This window comes from Ceratotherium simum, chromosome 21 (genome assembly GCF_057802395.1).
Source record: "Ceratotherium simum simum isolate JZ-2026a chromosome 21, ASM5780239v1, whole genome shotgun sequence".
Classification (NCBI taxonomy): Eukaryota; Metazoa; Chordata; class Mammalia; order Perissodactyla; family Rhinocerotidae; genus Ceratotherium; species Ceratotherium simum.
Window position 1 is genome coordinate 40249551 of NC_141920.1, and position 18472 is coordinate 40268022.

Consider the following 18472-nt stretch of genomic DNA (forward strand, 5'->3'; position numbering starts at 1 on the left):
AACCCCTCTATCAGCACCTTTTAGAGTTAGCAGTTTTTTTTTAACCACTTCTGTTTGTAATAAGAACCTTGGCTAACGTGTATCAGGGTGAAATGTATCCTAGAAGAGTCTGGAAACGTAAATATCATTTCTGCCAGCAAAATAATCACATCTCAGTGGTCCCTATCCATATAGGCCCATATGTCACTTGTTACACTATCTGTTAATGCTCTCAGGGATACCTAGGGTCAAGGATATACACTAGATCTCCTTAGCTTTAGATCCACCAAAACACAATGAGAGAAGAGATTGGTAAATTGTATGGGATGAGTGTTATTGGCAAGACACAGCTAGGCGACAGCACCACCTTGCCCACTGAAATGTTGTCTTGCTACTTAACGTATGATCTGTGGAGCAGCAGCACTGGCATCACCTAGGAGCTGGTGAAAAATGCAGAATCCCAGGCCCCTCCTAGACCCACTGGATCATAATCAGCATTTTAACAGGTGATTCATACATCAAAGTGTGAAAAGAGTAGGTATTAAAAAAAAATAGCCTTAGAAACTGTTTCTGAAGGTACACCATTAAGCTTATTATCCCAAATAACTCTCAGAAAGAGGAGGCCTAAACCAAAGTTTGTGTCTAAAGAAACACTGAAAATGACCAGGAAAACCTTAAGAGGAACCGAAGATCCAGACTTCAAGCCTCTGAGAGCTAAAGCCCTGAATTCCCTGGGCATCATTTTTTTCATAACAGCTTGCCAACATCAGACATACTAAGTACCTTCAGAAAGTGATGAGTTATACCATGTACAACTTTCATAGCAACAAATTATCAATTTACAAAACTCAAAGTCAACATATTGTGCCTCACAGTCATTTAAGCTGGCAAGACTTTAAAGTACACACAAATCCAAAGTAATGCGTTGGAAATATTTGATTTATGTTAAACAGTGCTCTGGAATTTAAACATTCGTATGCTCAACCAAACCCTATTCCTAGCCAATCAGCTCACTGATCAGCTTACATATACCCTTCCAACATATACTGCCCAGCTCAATTTAATATTCAAAAATTTTTAAGACCTTTCTGCGTATTTTTTTAAGTAAATCTTATTTCAAGTAAATTTCCTGAGCTGAAAAGAAGCACCACCACCACCACAAAATAATACCAAAACCGGCCCTGTGCCATAAAAGGCACTGCTTGTACTGAGTGAACTCTGCCTCTAACAAGAACCTTCTACAGAGGGAACCAAGATGGCAAAGCCACGAAGGCCTTCAGTCCAGTAAGGAACATGAAGCAGCGTGTCAGAAAGAAATTGTTTTTCTGCTCCTTTTGATGGGTTATGCTTTCAAGTCAGGAAATTAGAAACAGGTGTGCCAGAGGGCACACACATCCTCGCTCCACAATGAAAAACACGCGTTTTCAATTTTCAAACATGAAAGGGACTCCTGTTGAATGAAAGAAAAAATGAAAATCCAGCTCTGTTTCTGCGAACCATATGAAAGGAGCTTAGAAAGTCTTTGACAAGTTGCTCAACTTACTCCCTTTCCAACTGACAGCAGGTAGTACTTGACAATAGGAAGGAAAAGGCATTCTTTCAAGTGAGAACAATCAAAGGGAGAATTACATTAAGGATCATAGCACTGGCATTTTAACCCATCACTTGATCTTATGCTTCTGTTTCTACTATTTCTTCACCTTGTGTTTTAAAATTAGATATCTATTCTTTCACAAAACAACAACAAAGCAACGCAAAATAAATATCTGGCAAAAAAAAAAAATCTGAGAAAGTACAAACATCAAAACATTTTGGGGCTCACTTGACCCACCATAACCCAAGTCTACAATCTCTTTCAGAGAAAGACCTACTTTTCTTCATGATGTCCTGAGCTCTCCTGGGAGGCTGGAGACATTTCAGTGAGTATATGAGTAGGATGTGTGGTGCTAAGCTTAAAGGCAACTGGTTTTGGTGGGACTGTGGGGAGAGGGTGTGTGGCAGGGAGGGAGATGTACTAATGGCTACAACACTAGTCAAGCCATCAGGTGCACCGAGGTGCCTGCAAGTGACCCTTTGGGAGGCACTGTAGTGCACATTCCTTAGGTAAATGGATGCAGCAGAGCCTCATTCAGGGCTAGCAAGCCTTGGTATAGCCAATATTTCAACATACTTCTATTTCACAAAGAAACTTCACTATATTATCAAGTAAGGCCATAGATTTCAGGCCCTTTGAGGACAGGAACTGTCTTTACTTCTCCTTTATCATATGCAGACTAGAGCACAGAATAAGAGCCTCTAAAATAGCTGATATTTTATAGCATAAGGGCAATTACAAATCATCTTACATAAAATACCTGAACTGATGTATGCATGAAAAGACATCCTTCACATCCTTTAAAATTTTTTGAAGAATATTTAACGATACATAAAAATGTCCATTATACAATATTAAACAAGGCATAATAGAAGCTAAATAGTACTGTTTTTGTTTTATCTACCAAAAATATTAACACACTATCACAGGATGGCAAAATTACCAGTTTCATTTGCCAAATTCTCTTCAATAACCATGTGTTATTTCACAATCAGGAAAAAATACACTCATTTAAAACCTCTAAGATACATGATAACCAAAGCTGTCACACTGAACTGGTTTCCTAGGAAATGACCTAGCATAATTCAGAATTCCACTTTATTTTGAACCATCAGTGACTTTAGTTATGTAAAAAGCAGGAAATAATATTTAATAGTTCATCAGATATCAAGTGACCTAATCAGAGTAAGCAACACTCTTAGAATAGAATTCCCATCTCAGATAATTACTTTAATTCTTGGAAATGTGCTCATAGTTTATATATTCTGTTACCTGTAAATGAACAATTATTTCTTCCTCGCTCCAACTAACCAAAGAGTTCAAAGATTCAAGTGCTTTTAAGATGATGTTTACAAATGTTAGGGTTTTATCTATGCTCACATCTAGAAATCATAATTCACAAAAAGATTTCTCATGGTATTATTCCCAACTCTACATATTATATCCCAAATTATTTCAGCTTAACTGGCTGCTCCTTACCCTAAGCCCTCTAACAATCTTGCCAAGTGTGACAAAATTATGAAAGTTTACTATTTCATAAGGACAAAAAGCTTCTGAGAAGCAACAGTGTTAGCCATGTAAGTGAGAAACAGTACTGCTTAATACGGCAGATAAAGGAACCAGAGTAGGCTAGAGAGTCTGGATTCCACCCTACTAGAACACACAGCAATATATTTAGCTCCTTGACCAGTTCTGCCTCTCATTGTCCAGAGCAACCTCAGAGATCAAAGACCTATCTGCCTTCACCTGTCTTCCAAAAGAATGAGCATCTGTCTCCTCAAAAGCGTCCCCGCTTTGTACAAAAGAAAATTTAAATACTTAGTCAAGGCCATCTAGAGATCACCACATCCAAATTAAGCTCCACATACCTTGCACGCACTCCTCTTCCTCAGGTATCCTCTGTTCTCATCAGAATACACCACTCCCAACCCTTTGCTTACCTTCCTCTGGGTCTTCACTCATCTGGGCTTGACCTAGCTCATTCTACCTGTTATGGACTGAATGTTTGTGTCCCCCTCCCCGACAAATTCATATGTTGAAGCCCAAACCCCCAATGTGATGGTATCTTTTGGGAGATAATTGGGGTTAGATGAGGTCATGAGGGTGGGGACCCCACGATGGAATTAGTCCTATAAGCAGAGGAAGAGAGATCAGAGCTCTCTCTCTCTCTGCCATGTGAGGACATAGCAAAAGGTGGCCATCTGCAAGCCAGAAAGAGAACCCTCACCAAGAACCATGATCTCGGATTCCCCAGTCTCTAGAACTGTGAGAAATAAATGTCTGTTGTTTATGCCACGCAGCCTAAGCCACCTGAGCTGACTAAGCTGACTAAGACAGCACTCCAGTGTATTTATTTGTTCATTCACATCAGTTCATTTGACAAATATCAGAGGTTATATTTGATGAGCATCAGTCCCACATCAGTGAAGAAAGCTCATGAAAATCCCAACACTCATGGAGTTTCATAGTAGAGTAGGGTAGAAAATAAAGATAAAATAAATTGATAAAAGATACAAAATTTTAGACAATGATACGTACTTTGGGAAAAAATAAAACATGGAATGGGGAGAGGGAATGTTAGCGGAGGGAAGATTTACATATTAAATCGAGTGGTCAGGGAAGATCTCAGTGAGAAGGTGAATTATCCGAATAAGAGCTGATGAGGTTGGAGACAGGGGCTTAAGACACTGAGGGTAGAGAGCTAAAGGGAAAGGAAGGGACTCAGGCAAAGGTCCTAGGGTGGGAGTGTGCCCAGCATGTTTGAAGTACAGCACAGCAGCCAATGTAGTTGAAAGCGACTAAGCAAGGGAAGAAAAGCAAGAGCTGAGGTCAGAGGAGAAGGTGGAGAGCATCTCGTATAAGGCCTCATAGGCCCTTTGTAAGGACTTGGCTTTTCCTTTGAGCAAGTTGGGAAGCAAGTTGGACAGTTCAAAGAGGAGATATGACACATGATTTGACAGGTTTGAACACCAACTCCAGTTCTGAGAACTGAATAAAGGGGAAAAAGAGCAAAAAACAAGGGGCCAGGAGGGGGCTACTGCAATAATCCAGATTAGATATGACAGCACTTTGAATCTGCTGATAGCAGTGGAGGTGCTAAGAGCCATGCTGTGCCAAGAAAAGGGGTCAGATTTTAAATATATTTAGAGAGGAGAGTAGACAGGATTTGTTGTTGGATTGGATGTGGGTGAGATATAAAAGAAAAGAGCGTCAAGCATAACTACAAGATTTTGGCCTGAGCCACTGGGAGGCCGGAGCTGCCATTAGCTGTGTGGAAAAGACTGCAAGAAAAGCAGGTGGGGGAGGCAAGGGCAATATCAAGAGTTCATATTTGGACATGCTAAATTTGAGACGCCTATTAGACATATGAGTGTGGACTTTGAACAAGCAGTTATATATATAACTGAGTTCTGAGGAGAGGCCCATGCTGAAGATAAAAATGTGGGAGTCATCAGCATGAATACAGTACTTAGCCATCAGACTGGATGAGAACACCAAGGGAGTGGGTATATAAAGAGACAGAAAAGTTCAAGGACTAGGCCTCAGGGCACTCCAACAGTGAGAGGTCAGGGAGATGAGAAACATAAACAAAGGAGACTGAGAAGGAGCAGCCAGTGAAGTGGGAAGAAGACTGGGAGAGTGTTGTTCTCTGGAAGTCTGTCAAGAATAGTATTTCCAGAAGTCATTCAAGCAACTGTGTCAAATGCTGCTTACAGGACTAAGCGATGATCACTGGATTTTGGAGGTGATTGTTAATCTTCACAAGAGCAGATTGGTCGAGTGGTGGAGAAGGCCTGACTGAAGGAGATTTATAACTAAATGAGAGGAGAGAACTAAGAAAAATAATGAATCTAAAGTACAGACAACTCCTCAAAGTTTTACCTGGAAAGGTTGCTAAAAAACAGGGAAGAGAGTTGGAATGGAGGGTGAACCCTGAGGTGACCTGCACACAGAGTCCCGAGTAGAACAGGGCTTTTATTCAGGACAACAATCAAGAGACTAAGCCACCAAAAGTGCTTGTGACATATAGAGAGTACTAAAGAGAAATAATGCCACTCTTAAAAAGGAAGCAGAAGTGGGGCCGGCCTGGTGGCATAGCAGTTAAGTTCCCACACTCCGTTTCAATGGCCTGGGATTGCAGGTTCGAATCCCAGGCGCGGACCAACACACTGCTTGTCGAGCCATGCTGTGCCAGTGTCCCATATAAAGTAGAGGAAGATGGGCAGGGATGTTAGCCCAGGGCCAATCTTCCTCAGCAAAAAAGAGGAGGATTGGCATTGGATGTTAGCTCAGGGCTAATCTTCCTCACAAAAAAAAAAAAAAAAGGAAGCAGAAGCCTGGATTCCTGCCTGCCTCTCCATCCCTGCTGGGCCCCCAGAGAACATGATCATGTGGCACACGTAGATATCTCAGCAATGGTCTCCCACTGGCTCTTCTGTCACGTGGCTCCACTCTTGGAGGGAGGGCTGCCTTGTGCCCTCCTGACAAAGGTCCCAGGGAAGGAATTTTGCAGCACAGACTCATCAGACAATCTCCCACAGAGAGACAAAGGAAGATCTGTGGCTGATCATCAGGTTGAAGAACCTGGAAGGAGTGACATACTTCCCAGCCCTTGAGGAAGAGACTCCAATTACTACCTCAGAAAAATTAAGGCAAAAGCCTGGTCTCATTCTTTGTGTTTTTTATCTCATCTACCTTAGAACCTACTCCTGGCAAGTAATGGCCACACCCTCATCACCCTCAGGTTTCTAGGACTACCTAAAGCCAAGACCTAGAAAATCAAAGAACCCACAAAACCAGAAATCACTGGGCCTCATACCAGAAACAAGGCAGCAGATCTTTCTTCATGCCAGAACACTTTAAGAAAGGGAGACTGAAGCCTATGTTTCCTGATCTCCAGTCAGCTGCCATATAAACTCTGGACTCACTATTTCTCTTTAAGAAAAAACCAGACTGCACATACAAGTAACAGAAGACCAATGTTAAGGTCAACCAGATCATAAACTTAACCTCCTGCATTCTTCTTCCTTCTGATCTTCTAATCCTCAATCTGCTCTTCCTTTCCATAGCGAGAGAGAGAGACCACAGATGTATCTTACATTACGCATCTGATGTGTTACTTAAAAATTATGTGTGATTCTGATTTGGGCAAATTAAATCAAATTTTAAAATGCTATTTAAAGAAATTCCATGGTAAATAATTTTTTGAAAAAAGCAAGCATCCTTCCAGAAGGGAAAGGAATCACATATGCATTTCTTTTTTTTTATTGAAATACATTTGACAAACAACATCGTATAAATTTAAGGTGTACATGTTAATTTGATACATTTATATATTGTAATATGATTACCATTGTAGCGATAATTAGCACGTCTATCATATTACGTAATTACCCTTTCTTTTTAGTGGCTGGGATAATTAAGTTCTAGTCTCTTAGCAACTTTGATGATTATAATACAATATTGTTGTCTATACATACACATTTCTTAACTCTAATTTGTCTATTAAGCGCTTACTACGTGCCAGGCCCTGTACCAGGCACTCAGGAGACACAAATACACCCACAGGCCTGCTTTCCTCAAGAACTTATGTCACCATTATGCTGCAGTTGTGATGCAGCTACCACCGCCTCTAGACAAGCTGTTCCCATTTCACTGACCCTTCGGTTGAGTTATGTGCCATGTTGGAACTACATGTGTTGAGTTTAATTGCCATTGAGACGTGTTCAAAAGGATTACAGTATGATACAGAATTGAAACAACAAGTGATTGTATACATAGGAAGGCATGGAAACAGCAACGGGCATGACATTGTTATCAGTGAAGCAAATATTTCCTGTTGGAGGAATACCTCCAAATTCTAAATTTTCTCGTGAAGTAACAACCATGTTGTAAGTGATGAGAAAGCAGTGTGTCACACTATAATTGGCAGTCTTTTATTTCCCTTAGTGTATGTATCTTATATTGGTATATTTTACTCTCGGATATGACACTAAATGTATAGGCAACAAAAGCAAAAATTGACAAGTGAGACTACATCAAACTAAAGAGCTTCTGTACAGCAAAGGAAATGATCAACAAATGAAAAGGCAATCTAGGGGCTAGCCCAGTGACACAGTGGTTAAGTTCATGCACTCTGCTTCGGCATCCTGGGGTTCGCAGGTTCAGATCCCGGGTGCAGACCTACACACTGCTCACCAAGCCATGCTGTGGTGGCATCCCACATACAAAATAGTGGAAGACTGGCACAGATGCTAGCTCAGCGACAATCTTCCTCAAGCAAAAAGAGGAGGATTGGCAACAGATATTCGCTCAGGGCCAATCTTCCCCACCAAAAAGAAAAAGAAAAGGCAATCTACAGAATGGGAGAAAATATTTTCAAACCATGTATCTCATAAGGGGACTATATATATAAAGAACTCCTACAACTCAAGAGGAAAAAAAGAAATAGCAAGATTAAAACATGGACAAAGGATTTGAACAGACATTTCTCCAAAGAAGACATACAAATGGCTACCACGTACATGAAAAGGTGTTCAACATCACTAACCATCAAGGAAATGCAAATCAAACTACAATGAGATATTACCTCACATCTGTTAGAACGGCTATTACCCAATAGACAAGAGATAACAAGTGTTGGTGAGGATGTGGAGATATTCAAACCCTTGTACACTGTTGGTGGGAGTGTAAAATGGTACACTGCTATGGAAAACAGTATGGAGGTTCCTCAAAAAATTGAAAATAGGACTATCATATGATCTAGCAATTCCACTTCTGGGCATTTTATCCAAAAGAATTGAAATGAGGATCTCGAAGAGATATCTGCACCCCCATATTCACTGCATCATTATGCACAACAGTCAAGATGTAGAAACAACTTAATTGTCCTTTGAAGCATGAGTGAATAAAGAAAAATGTGGTCTATATATATAATGGAATATTATTCAGCCTTAAAAAAGAAGGAAATCCTGCCATATATGACAATATGAATGAACCTTGAAGACACTATGCTAAGCAAAATAAGCCAGTCACAGAAGAACAGATACTGCATGATTCCACTGATATGAGGTACCCATATTCATAGAATCAGAGAGTAGAATGGTGACTGCCAGGGGCTAGAAAAAAGGGAAATGAGGGGTTGTTATTCAAAATTCATAAAGTTTCAGTTATGCAAGATGAATAAGTTCTAGAGATCTGCAAATTTGTTAAGAAGGTAGATCTCATGTTAAGTGTTCTTACCACAATAAAAAAATATGAATCAACTAATTTTTTTTTTAAACGGTGTGTCTTATAAAAGATGGTGGCTTAGATACAATGAAATACAGTTAAGTATTGAGCCATTACTCTGGGTCGAGAAGTGTGCTAAGTGCCTTCCATATGCCAATTCATTCAATCCTCACAGATATTAAGGTAAATATTATTCCTGTTATACAAATAGCCCCTTGCCAGGGTTACAGCCAGTGAATGGAAGAGTCTGAGCAAGAACCCAGGTATATACTCTGCTCCCTCCCTAGCTAGGCAAATTTTCATGATGCAAGAACATTAGTCAGAGTTTGCAAGGTCAGCTTTTCCCACCCTACCCTCTTTCGCACTCCCCACTCATTCCTCCCCACCCAGAGATGAGAACAAGATGCTGGAGTTTATCCCTGAGGCTAATGACCAAATTGCCTGTCTGGCCTTAGGAGAGCCCTACTCTAACCATTACCAACCATCTTCCCTCTGCCTTTCAATTATCACCTTCCAAGAACTATAAACCTAAAATGTAGGCCAGGTCTCTGGATTTTCTGCAACAGCCTAAGGCACAAGTCGTTTTTATTTTGGCCAAACAACTGCAAGATTCCATGCTCCACCTTTCTTCCGACCTGGTCACCCAACTCTGCCATGTGTTTCCATTGTCAACCTCAAAGCAACAGCCCCAGGAGAAACAAGGGTGAAGCAATTACACAAAGTCCCACAGATGGAAGGAACTGGAGACTTGCTCTATTATTCTCAGGTTCAGAGGGCTGATGATGTTACCCCTTTAACTTGGGAAGGATGTAAGATGATAAGCTAAGCAACCAAGTTAAAAAGTTACACTCGATGTCATAAACTGGAAACCTAAAGTTATCTTTACTCATATGAAACTATCTTCAATTGACACAAGATGGGCAAAGGAGGAAATATCCAAGGGAAAGGGGAAAAGACCTTAATTTTACAATTTCACCTTTACCCATTCACTGCATTCTACTTAATAGAATCAAATCCATGAAGTGTGTTCTTATTTCCAACTTCCACATCACCAACTAAAAAAAGGAAGAGGGTGGACAATCCCAAGGAGACTGAATTTCTTTTCCCAAGTGACAGAGTCAGGCAAGCTCTCAGGATTTCAGCTTAAAGTAGAATCCAGGTCTCCTAATATCGAGACATGAGAGCAACATTTAAACAACAACAAACCAACTCACTGAACAACACATTGATCAAAAATAAAATCGAGAGAGCCAGCTCTTATGGCCTAGTGGTTAAAGTTTGGTGCACTCTGCTTCGGCGGCCCAGGTTCGGTTCCTGGGCATGGAACCACACCACTTGTCTGTCAGTAGCCATGCTATAGTGGCAGCTCACATACCAGAACTAGAAGGACTTACAACCAGAATATAAAACTATGTACTGGGGCTTTGGGGAGGAAAAAAAAAAAGATAGAGGAAGATTGGCAACAGATGTTAGCTCAGGGTGAATTTTTCCCAGCAAAAATAAAATAAAATTGACACAACACATTATACTAATACTTCCTTGTGAAAATAAAAATCAAATAGTGAATTATCTATTTTAGACTTAGGTTTGCTCAAATGCCACAATTTTCCATAGACATAGTGCCATACTTAAATACATGCACAAGCTAATTCCTAAATATTATGTGTAAAGACCTTCATGTGCTACCAATATTAAATTAAAAATTAACTCATATTATTACATTATGCTCACCTCTTCAAAAATGAAAGACTAAAAAACAATTTTTTGCCAATTATATCAGTATGGTTTAGATTCAATATTAATTCATGTTTAGATTTCACCTGATAAGCCAGTGGCTCACAATCATATTTTTCCACAGACGCAAGAAATAGATCTAGGTCAAAAGCCTGCTACAATAGGCAGGCAGGAGAATATGGATCTGAAAGAACAGAGTCAGTAGAAATGGAAAAAAGTGACAAATATGAGAATGGTACCAAGATTCAAGTCTGAGCAAAGAATAGCTAGTGATGGCAATCAAAGAGATAGAGAATAAAGGAGAAAGACGGCCAAGGGTTGAGAATAAGGAATAAAGTGTTTGGTTGAGCCTGCTGGATCTGATATGTATACATAACACCCATGGGGACATGTCCAACAGGAAGTCAGAAAGGACTTATGTGGACCTCAAGAGAAAAGTCCAGAATAAAGATAGACATGGAAGCCAACAGCCTAAGGGAGAACTGTTGAAATTATGAGAACAGCAATAATACCACATCACCAAGAAACAGTAAATAGTGAGATGAAGAAAAGCCACCAGAGGCCCAAACCTGGGGTCGTTAGCAATGGGAACAGTCTGTGAAGAAAATCAAGACAGAGCAGGTCAGAGAAGCAGGACAAACCAAGAAAGTTTCAGGATCTGTGCTACAGACAGAAAGAAAAGAGCCACCTGCATCAAAGATCACAGAAAGAGTCAAGAGTAAGCAGAAGAAGAGGGCTAACGGATTGGGTGGTTTGTTGTTATGGCGGGACAGAAACAAATGTGGCAAGAAATTAAAGAGAGAAAGGATAGAAAGGCAACCATATTCATCTACCCTCCTGATAAAGCTGAGGATATGAGGATTGTGAAACAATCCTTAAAAGCTCCTTAATAATGTTATAAACCAATGTTACTGCAATAAAAAAAAAATAAAAAAATAAAAGAACAAGAAAAAAAAAAAAAAAAAAAGCTCCTTAATATCAAAGATCTTTTATGCATCAATGCTTTTGTCTATGCAGTGTCATATCACATGCTTTATGTTTACATAAAAATATTGTTTTCAACCATTAAATGACCTATAAGGCTGAAGAAAAATGAGAAGCTTATGAAAAATGGTCATGAAAGCAGGACTCACCTGAGAGACGATATAGCAAAGGAGATGAACCAATATTATTTTGTCAACCATGCACATCACCATGTTAAGAGAAAAGGCTTCAAGTACATCTGGTACAAGCATGTGAAAACCTGGATCTAGACAACAACCCTTCTGTCCATTAAAATCCACCCCCTCAACACACACACACACACACACACACACACACATTCATTTCTAAATGATAATGACTTTTCTAATACAGATATAAAAAGAGGATCTATATTTTATTAAAAGTGTAGTTAGAGGCGTGGATGTCATAAACTATACATTTTGAAATACACCTTATAGGTTTTATGTCAACATTTTACTCAAGAGACTATCTCCTAGTTTTTTAAATGCTTTGCTACTTTTATATATCTTTTATGATATAAATTTGGCACTATCGCAAGTCATAAGAGAAAAAAAATCCATAAAAAGACAATTAAGTTATAGTTAACTCCAGAGCTGTACTGAAAATGTTAGCAAATCATTTACATTGTGATACATTGTGAAACAATCCTTAAAAGCTCCTAAATATCAAAGATCTTTTATGCATCAATGCTCTTGTCTATGCAGTGTCATATCACATGCTTTATGTTTACATAAAAATATTGTTTTCAACCATTAAATGACCTATAAGGCTGAAGAAAAATGAGAAGCTTATGAAAAATGGTCATGAAAGCAGCAAATACCTGAGGTACTCACAGCTGTGGAATAGGGATTATGAGCTCCAGTATTTTCAGCCCAGCAGCCACATCCATAAAGAGCAGCCTGGGAAAAAAGAAATCAGATAAATATAATATTTCACAAATATTATATGTAATTACTAGCTTTCAACAGAAGACAAAATCAGACCCTTCTAATAAAGCCTGGTTTAATAATGACGTATATCAACTGGGCGATAATATCAGAGGTTGCCTAAGACCTACCCAAACAATGGTTCTAACACTATCAAAACTATATTTTCAGCTATTGTACTAATCTAAACATTTTCAGGAAATAGCAAAAGCAAGTTTTTTAAGTCTCATCAGCAATTCTTTTCCTTCCTTGAAAAACCTGCCCCCTATTGTAGTTTGTCAGCTAGCTAGCTGCTCTTCTGGACCCTTGAAATCATTGTGGCTGCCTTGAAATAGCGGTTCTCAAACTGGATGTGTGTCAAACTGCTTGGGGACCTTGACGATAGGAACGTTGGTTCCCAGATACTCTGAGTCAGTGGTCTGCGGTTTGGCACAGGAATTGGCAGTATTAACCAGGGTCCCGGGGACTGGGATGCAGGTGGTCCTCCTGCCAGACTCTAGGAAACCATGCTTTAGGAGGGCCTTTTCCAAGCCTTCCTTGGGTGGCCCAATAGAAACTGCAAACAGTTGTGTACCAAAGAGCCCACTATATGCTCACCACTGTACTAGATTTTGCCAGATGTAAATAAAGGAGGCAAAAAGGTCCATTCAAGCTAATCACTTTGTGAGGTGGTGGAGCAGATTTATATAACGAAACCAATAAGGAACACAATAAGCTACTATGGTTTAATAAAAAAAATATGAGAATCATTCCTATTTTGCTTCCAATAATGCCACCCAGAACGTCTGGATTCATCTCTTCAATATCCACAATGACTTCTCTGCCTTTGGGAAGGGGATCACAACTGATAACTTTTCCACTCCTTAGTTAGAAGCAGAATTAGGAAAACCCTTAGATAGCTATCATAGAGAAATACAAGGAGGCATGCTCAAGAATGTTCATTACCATGTTTGGTAAGAATGAAAAACTGAAAACAACATAAATGCCAATCAGTAAAGAAATGGCTAAATGTTGGCATAGCAATATGTGGAATTCACTGCAAAGGTTAAAAAAAAATAACTGAATTAAAACAAAAAAGATTTTTAGAAATTAATACAGAAAGATCTCCAAAACATATCATTGAGTGAAAAAAAAAAAGGCAACCACAACAATACATTCAGTATTCAGTATGATTTATGGAGGAAAAAGATACTCCCATAAATTAGTATTGATATTTCCCAGGAGCTCACTTCTGCGGACTAGGGGAAGAAGCTAACACGTACTGGGAATGGTGACCAGATAGGCTTTAGCTTTCTGTGATATTCTATTCTTTTTCACAAGGACTTCAGAACTCATTTGCTGCAATATTCTACCCAGAGCAGGAATGTCCATGAAATACCCAGGCACTTCTGATACTAAGAACCTCACTACCTTATGGGGGAACATATTCCCCTTTTGGACACTTCTTATTGGTTAAAAGTTCTTCCTTAGACTGCTTTAAAGAATACCTGCTTTATCATAACTTCCACCCACTAGTTTTGTTCTACCCTCTGGAAATACTTTAATCTCCCCCTAAAGTCCTCCAAATTTTTGAAAACAGCTATCCTAGTGCCCTGATTACTCTTTTCTCACTCAGAGAATCCTAGATTTGTGAACTGTTCCTGAAGACTCTGAGATGCACACACCTACCCCACTCCCCTAAATCACCCTCCTTGAGAAATAATCCAGAGTCCAGGATTATTGGATATGAGGTCTCTGGTGTTCATGTGATCCATCGTCAACATCCCCAGCTGTCAGTGACAAAAGCCCTCTTAAAAGTAGAACCAAGAACCGAAAACAACACTCTCAATATAGCAGACAGTAGAAAATCTATTATTGCCTTTGAAAATACCATGCTTCTAAAACACACTAGACTGCTGGGTCAGAGTGACAACTGAAAGCCCTACGGAAGTGATTCAGCATATGGATTTCAGAATAAAACTTGAAGACTTGTAGGATAAGCCATTCAACTAGTACTATCTGGGACAGGTGCTGGGTTAGCTAAAGCCTCACAGAACACACGACCTCAGTAGAAGGGCCCGTTCTTCCTTCTTTGAAAACCGTGGACATTAGCCCACTTTCCTTTCCCTTCCCCAGAATTATCTTGACCAGGAGCCTGTACCCAAAAAATACTAAATAAGGCCACAAGGATACCTCTTAGAAACCCAGTGGAGATCATCTCCTTCTAGAAAAGAAAGAACATTTATTCTCACTCCTATATCTTCTCTCTAAGCAAATTCCCTTTATGTTACCTCTCCTCAATTCCATGACCTAAAGTCTTCTTTCTTAAACTTCTGAAATTGGTTGGGCTGAAAAGTGATAGGTAAGATAAAAGAATCAGAGATTGTCCCTCTCTTATCTACTTTTTTGGATAAAATATAACAACCTTGGGGGCTGGCCCCGTGGCGTAGCAGTTAAGTGCACGCTCTGCTGCTGGTGGCCCGGGTTCGGATCCCGGGCGCACACCGGTGCACCACTTGTCAAGCTGTGCTGTGGCGACATCCCATATAAAGTGGAGGAAGATGGGCACAGATGTTAGCCTGGGGCCAGTCTTCCTCAGCAAAAAGAGGAGGATTGGCATGGATGTTAGCTCAGGGTTGATCTTTCTCACACACACACACAAAAAAATATATATATATGTATATATATATATACATATATATATATAACAACCGTAAGCATGCCTTAAAAAGCAAAAACAACAACCAAAAAAGATTGCTTTTTAGTAATAAATTTTATTAAAGCTATTATATCATGCAGTAAAAGTAGGTCATATAAATGATATTATTATTATTTAATCTCTGAGTCTTAGTTTCCTCTTTTATAAAATGAGGATAATAAAAACACCTACCTCTTAGTGTTATAGGATCATGTGCATTAACACACCTGTTGCACATAGCAAGTGATTAATAAACAGTAGCTATAGCTGTTGTTACAAAGGACTATGATGAGCAATTTAAATATATTTTGTCATTTAATCTTCTAGAACTTTATAAGGTAGCCATTTATCCCCATTTTACAGTTGTGGAAAGTACAGCTTAAAGACATTGAATCACTTGTCCATAGTAAGGGAACTAGTAAATGGGGAGATGGGATTAGAATAAAGGTTTACCTGAATCCAAAGTCTATACTCCTAACCACTAAACTCAACTGCCTATTTGTATGTGGGTAGGGTGGGGTTTGGTGGGGGGAGGTGGAATATAATAATTCCTTTCTTGTGTCCCAGTTGTAAATTCTAATTATTACAGTAAGCTAAAGAAGCAAATAAGTTCTAATTCAAATTGCCATTTCACCATCTGAATTATTATTATATATCTAGAGCACAGTAATATGCTAAAATTTTTAAATAGTTCATTTGTGCATTTAAAATGTATTTAGGGGGCCGGCCCCGTGGCTTAGCGGTTAAGAGCGCGCGCTCCGCTCCTGGCGGCCCAGGTTCGGATCCCGGGCGCGCACCAACGCACCGCTTCTCCGGCCACGCTGAGGCCGCGTCCCACATGCAGCGACTGGAAGGATGTGCAGCTATGACATACAGCTATCTACTGGGGCTTTGGGGGTGGGAAATAAATAAATAAAATCTTTAAAATGTATTTAGGGGGCCGGCCCCATGGCTTAGCAGTTAAGTGTGCACCCTCCGCTACTGGCGGCCCGGGTTCGGATCCGGGCGCGCACCGACGTACCGCTTGTCCAGCCATGCTGAGGCGGCGTCCCACGTACAGCAACTAGAGGGATGTGCAACTATGACGTACAACTATCTACTGGGGCTTTGGGGAGAAAAGGGGAAAAAAAGGGGAAGAGGATTGGCAATAGATTTCCTCACAAATAATAAATAAATAAAATGTATTTAAAAGTACCTAGTTTTAGCACATTAAAAAAAATACTTTGCTTTTTCTTTTATTTTTATTTATTTATTTTTTTTGCTGAGGAAGATTTGCCCTGAGCTAACATCTGTGCCAATCTTCCTCTATTTTGTGCTGATGAGTGGCGTAGGTCCACATCTGGGAACTGAACCTGGGCCACTGAAGCGGAGTGTGCCGAACTTAACCACCAGGCGACGGGGCCAGCCCACCTTTGCTTTTTTTAATAATTTGCTTGTGTATTTTGTTTCATGCTATACTGATTGTCAAGAAGAACGATTCTTTACCTCTCATCTGATGCTTATATATTTCCAGGCTAATTACATCTCCTCTATCCAAGCAATATAATCCAATTAAGCAACTGTATTTTCCTGTAAGCACCTTACTCCTCTCCTCCACACCCTTTCCTGATTTTTCAGCTCTCACAAATTGTATATTCATTAACTAGCCAAGTGGGGCAAATCAACATGTAAGTTTTACATAAGTATTTCTTCTTCGAGGAAAGTCCCACGTGCAGTGGAAGAATGGCTTCAAGATTATTCAATGTAATATCCTGCTAACATAGTCCAGAACTATCCTTGGTTCTGTTGTTGCTATTTGGCTAACCAAAACAAACAAAAAACAGTGAGAAAGTCATGGGAATTGCAATGCAATGAAGGCGGCTCTGCTGGCTTTTCTCTTTCCTTCTCCACTAAGGCATCCAAATCTGATATGCCAAGCTTGGTTTTCTTATTCCAAACTTGACAAATACACAGGGCTCTATAATGTGGAAAAATACCATGACCAGACAAAGGCTTTTTATAATGAGTTCAAAGCATTGCACACATGTTGAGTAATCATTCCCTATAAATCCCCTTGTACAGTAGGCAAAGAGTAGCACAAAATTAATTATTCTTCCCTTCCCTTTCCCTCCACAAGACTAAAAGGGGCTTGTCCACAACAAAGGACAGATCAGGGAACATCACTTGGGGCTTTACAAAAACGTCCTCCATGAATCAGATCACTCTGCTCCAAGCATTTGCTAACCACCGTGTCCAAAGCAACTATGACACCGACTCTTCTTCAAACACGAGAGAGAAAGAGCACAGAGCATGCCAAGCAGTGCTCCATGTGTAACACGAGATCCAAATAGTGAGCTTAAACCCACCCCTTGCAACTACTTTAACAGACCCCATAAGGGTGTCCAATTCATATTTTCACTCAACAAATATTTATTAAGCCCATAAGTAATGTGCCAAATTGGTTTATACTCAGAAAGCTTACTAAATCAAATGGATTGTTAAATTTCATTCTCAGGACTGAACTAAATGCTAGAGAATGGGGGGGTGGGTGATGTGAGAGTGAACTGGGAGGAAGCCACTTGCACATAAATTAGACTCTCCTTATATCTAGATTTCTTGAGTGGTATCATGTGTTGGTGACCTGAAATACTCGTTAGTCTACAAAACAGCTGAAATGCTTAATCAGAGGAAGGATTTAGAGGGTCAAAACGTTACTGTTCCTTGAATGAAGAAATACAAAATGTAACTCTAAACTCATTTTCCCACCTAAAAAGCAAGCAGCAATACAGTCAGAGAGTGCTTGTTCCTCAAGAGAATGACATTAGCAAAGAAAGAAAATGGAAATCAACATACATTTATTAAACGTCTACTAAGTGCCCAGGCCAGTAGCTCACCTGTAGAAAGTAGCAAAACATAGGATTACCAATTACAAAGACCAGAAAAAACCCTATTACTATGAGATAGGGGAGTTTTTTTTTTAAGAATCTTGAAAAGGTATTTGATTGATGATTTATACTACATAAATATTAAAGAACAATGCTGTCATTTATTTTTTATAAAGAAAAAAATGTCTCTCTTGAAAAATGACTTAAAAAATTGTGAGCTAGAAAATTCCATGTTTTAACTTGAAAAGCTAGTTTAAAAATCCAAAAATTACTTACCTGTCCAACTCTCCCCGGATGTTTCAAGGCCAAGCCTCCACTGGAGACAGCAGCAGCAACATTCCCTTCGTGGTCCACAACCACAGCACCCACTGTGTCCAAAGTGCCTGAGTCATTCTCCTACAGAGTAAAAGTGGCATGAGCAATCACTAAGCACGGTGTGTGACAATGTGATATGACTATATAG

The 18472-nt window shown here is 39.6% G+C and overlaps 1 protein-coding gene across 15 annotated transcripts in view; it reads right to left on the minus strand.

The window, feature by feature from the left end:
* The window catches only part of TASP1 (taspase 1), a 254221-nt gene that overhangs the window by 152697 nt on the left and 83052 nt on the right, over positions 1-18472 (minus strand). For 13 of the 15 annotated variants that reach the window (XM_087445629.1, XM_087445625.1, XM_087445624.1 and 10 more), the window contains 2 exons: positions 18286-18405; positions 12363-12441 (listed from right to left, as the gene is read on the minus strand). In XM_087445629.1, coding sequence (XP_087301755.1) covers positions 12363-12441; positions 18286-18405 — 199 coding nt within the window. The remainder of the gene's footprint in view (positions 1-12362; positions 12442-18285; positions 18406-18472) is intronic. The other 2 variants (XR_015555652.1, XM_087445632.1) reach the window with 1 other exon arrangement.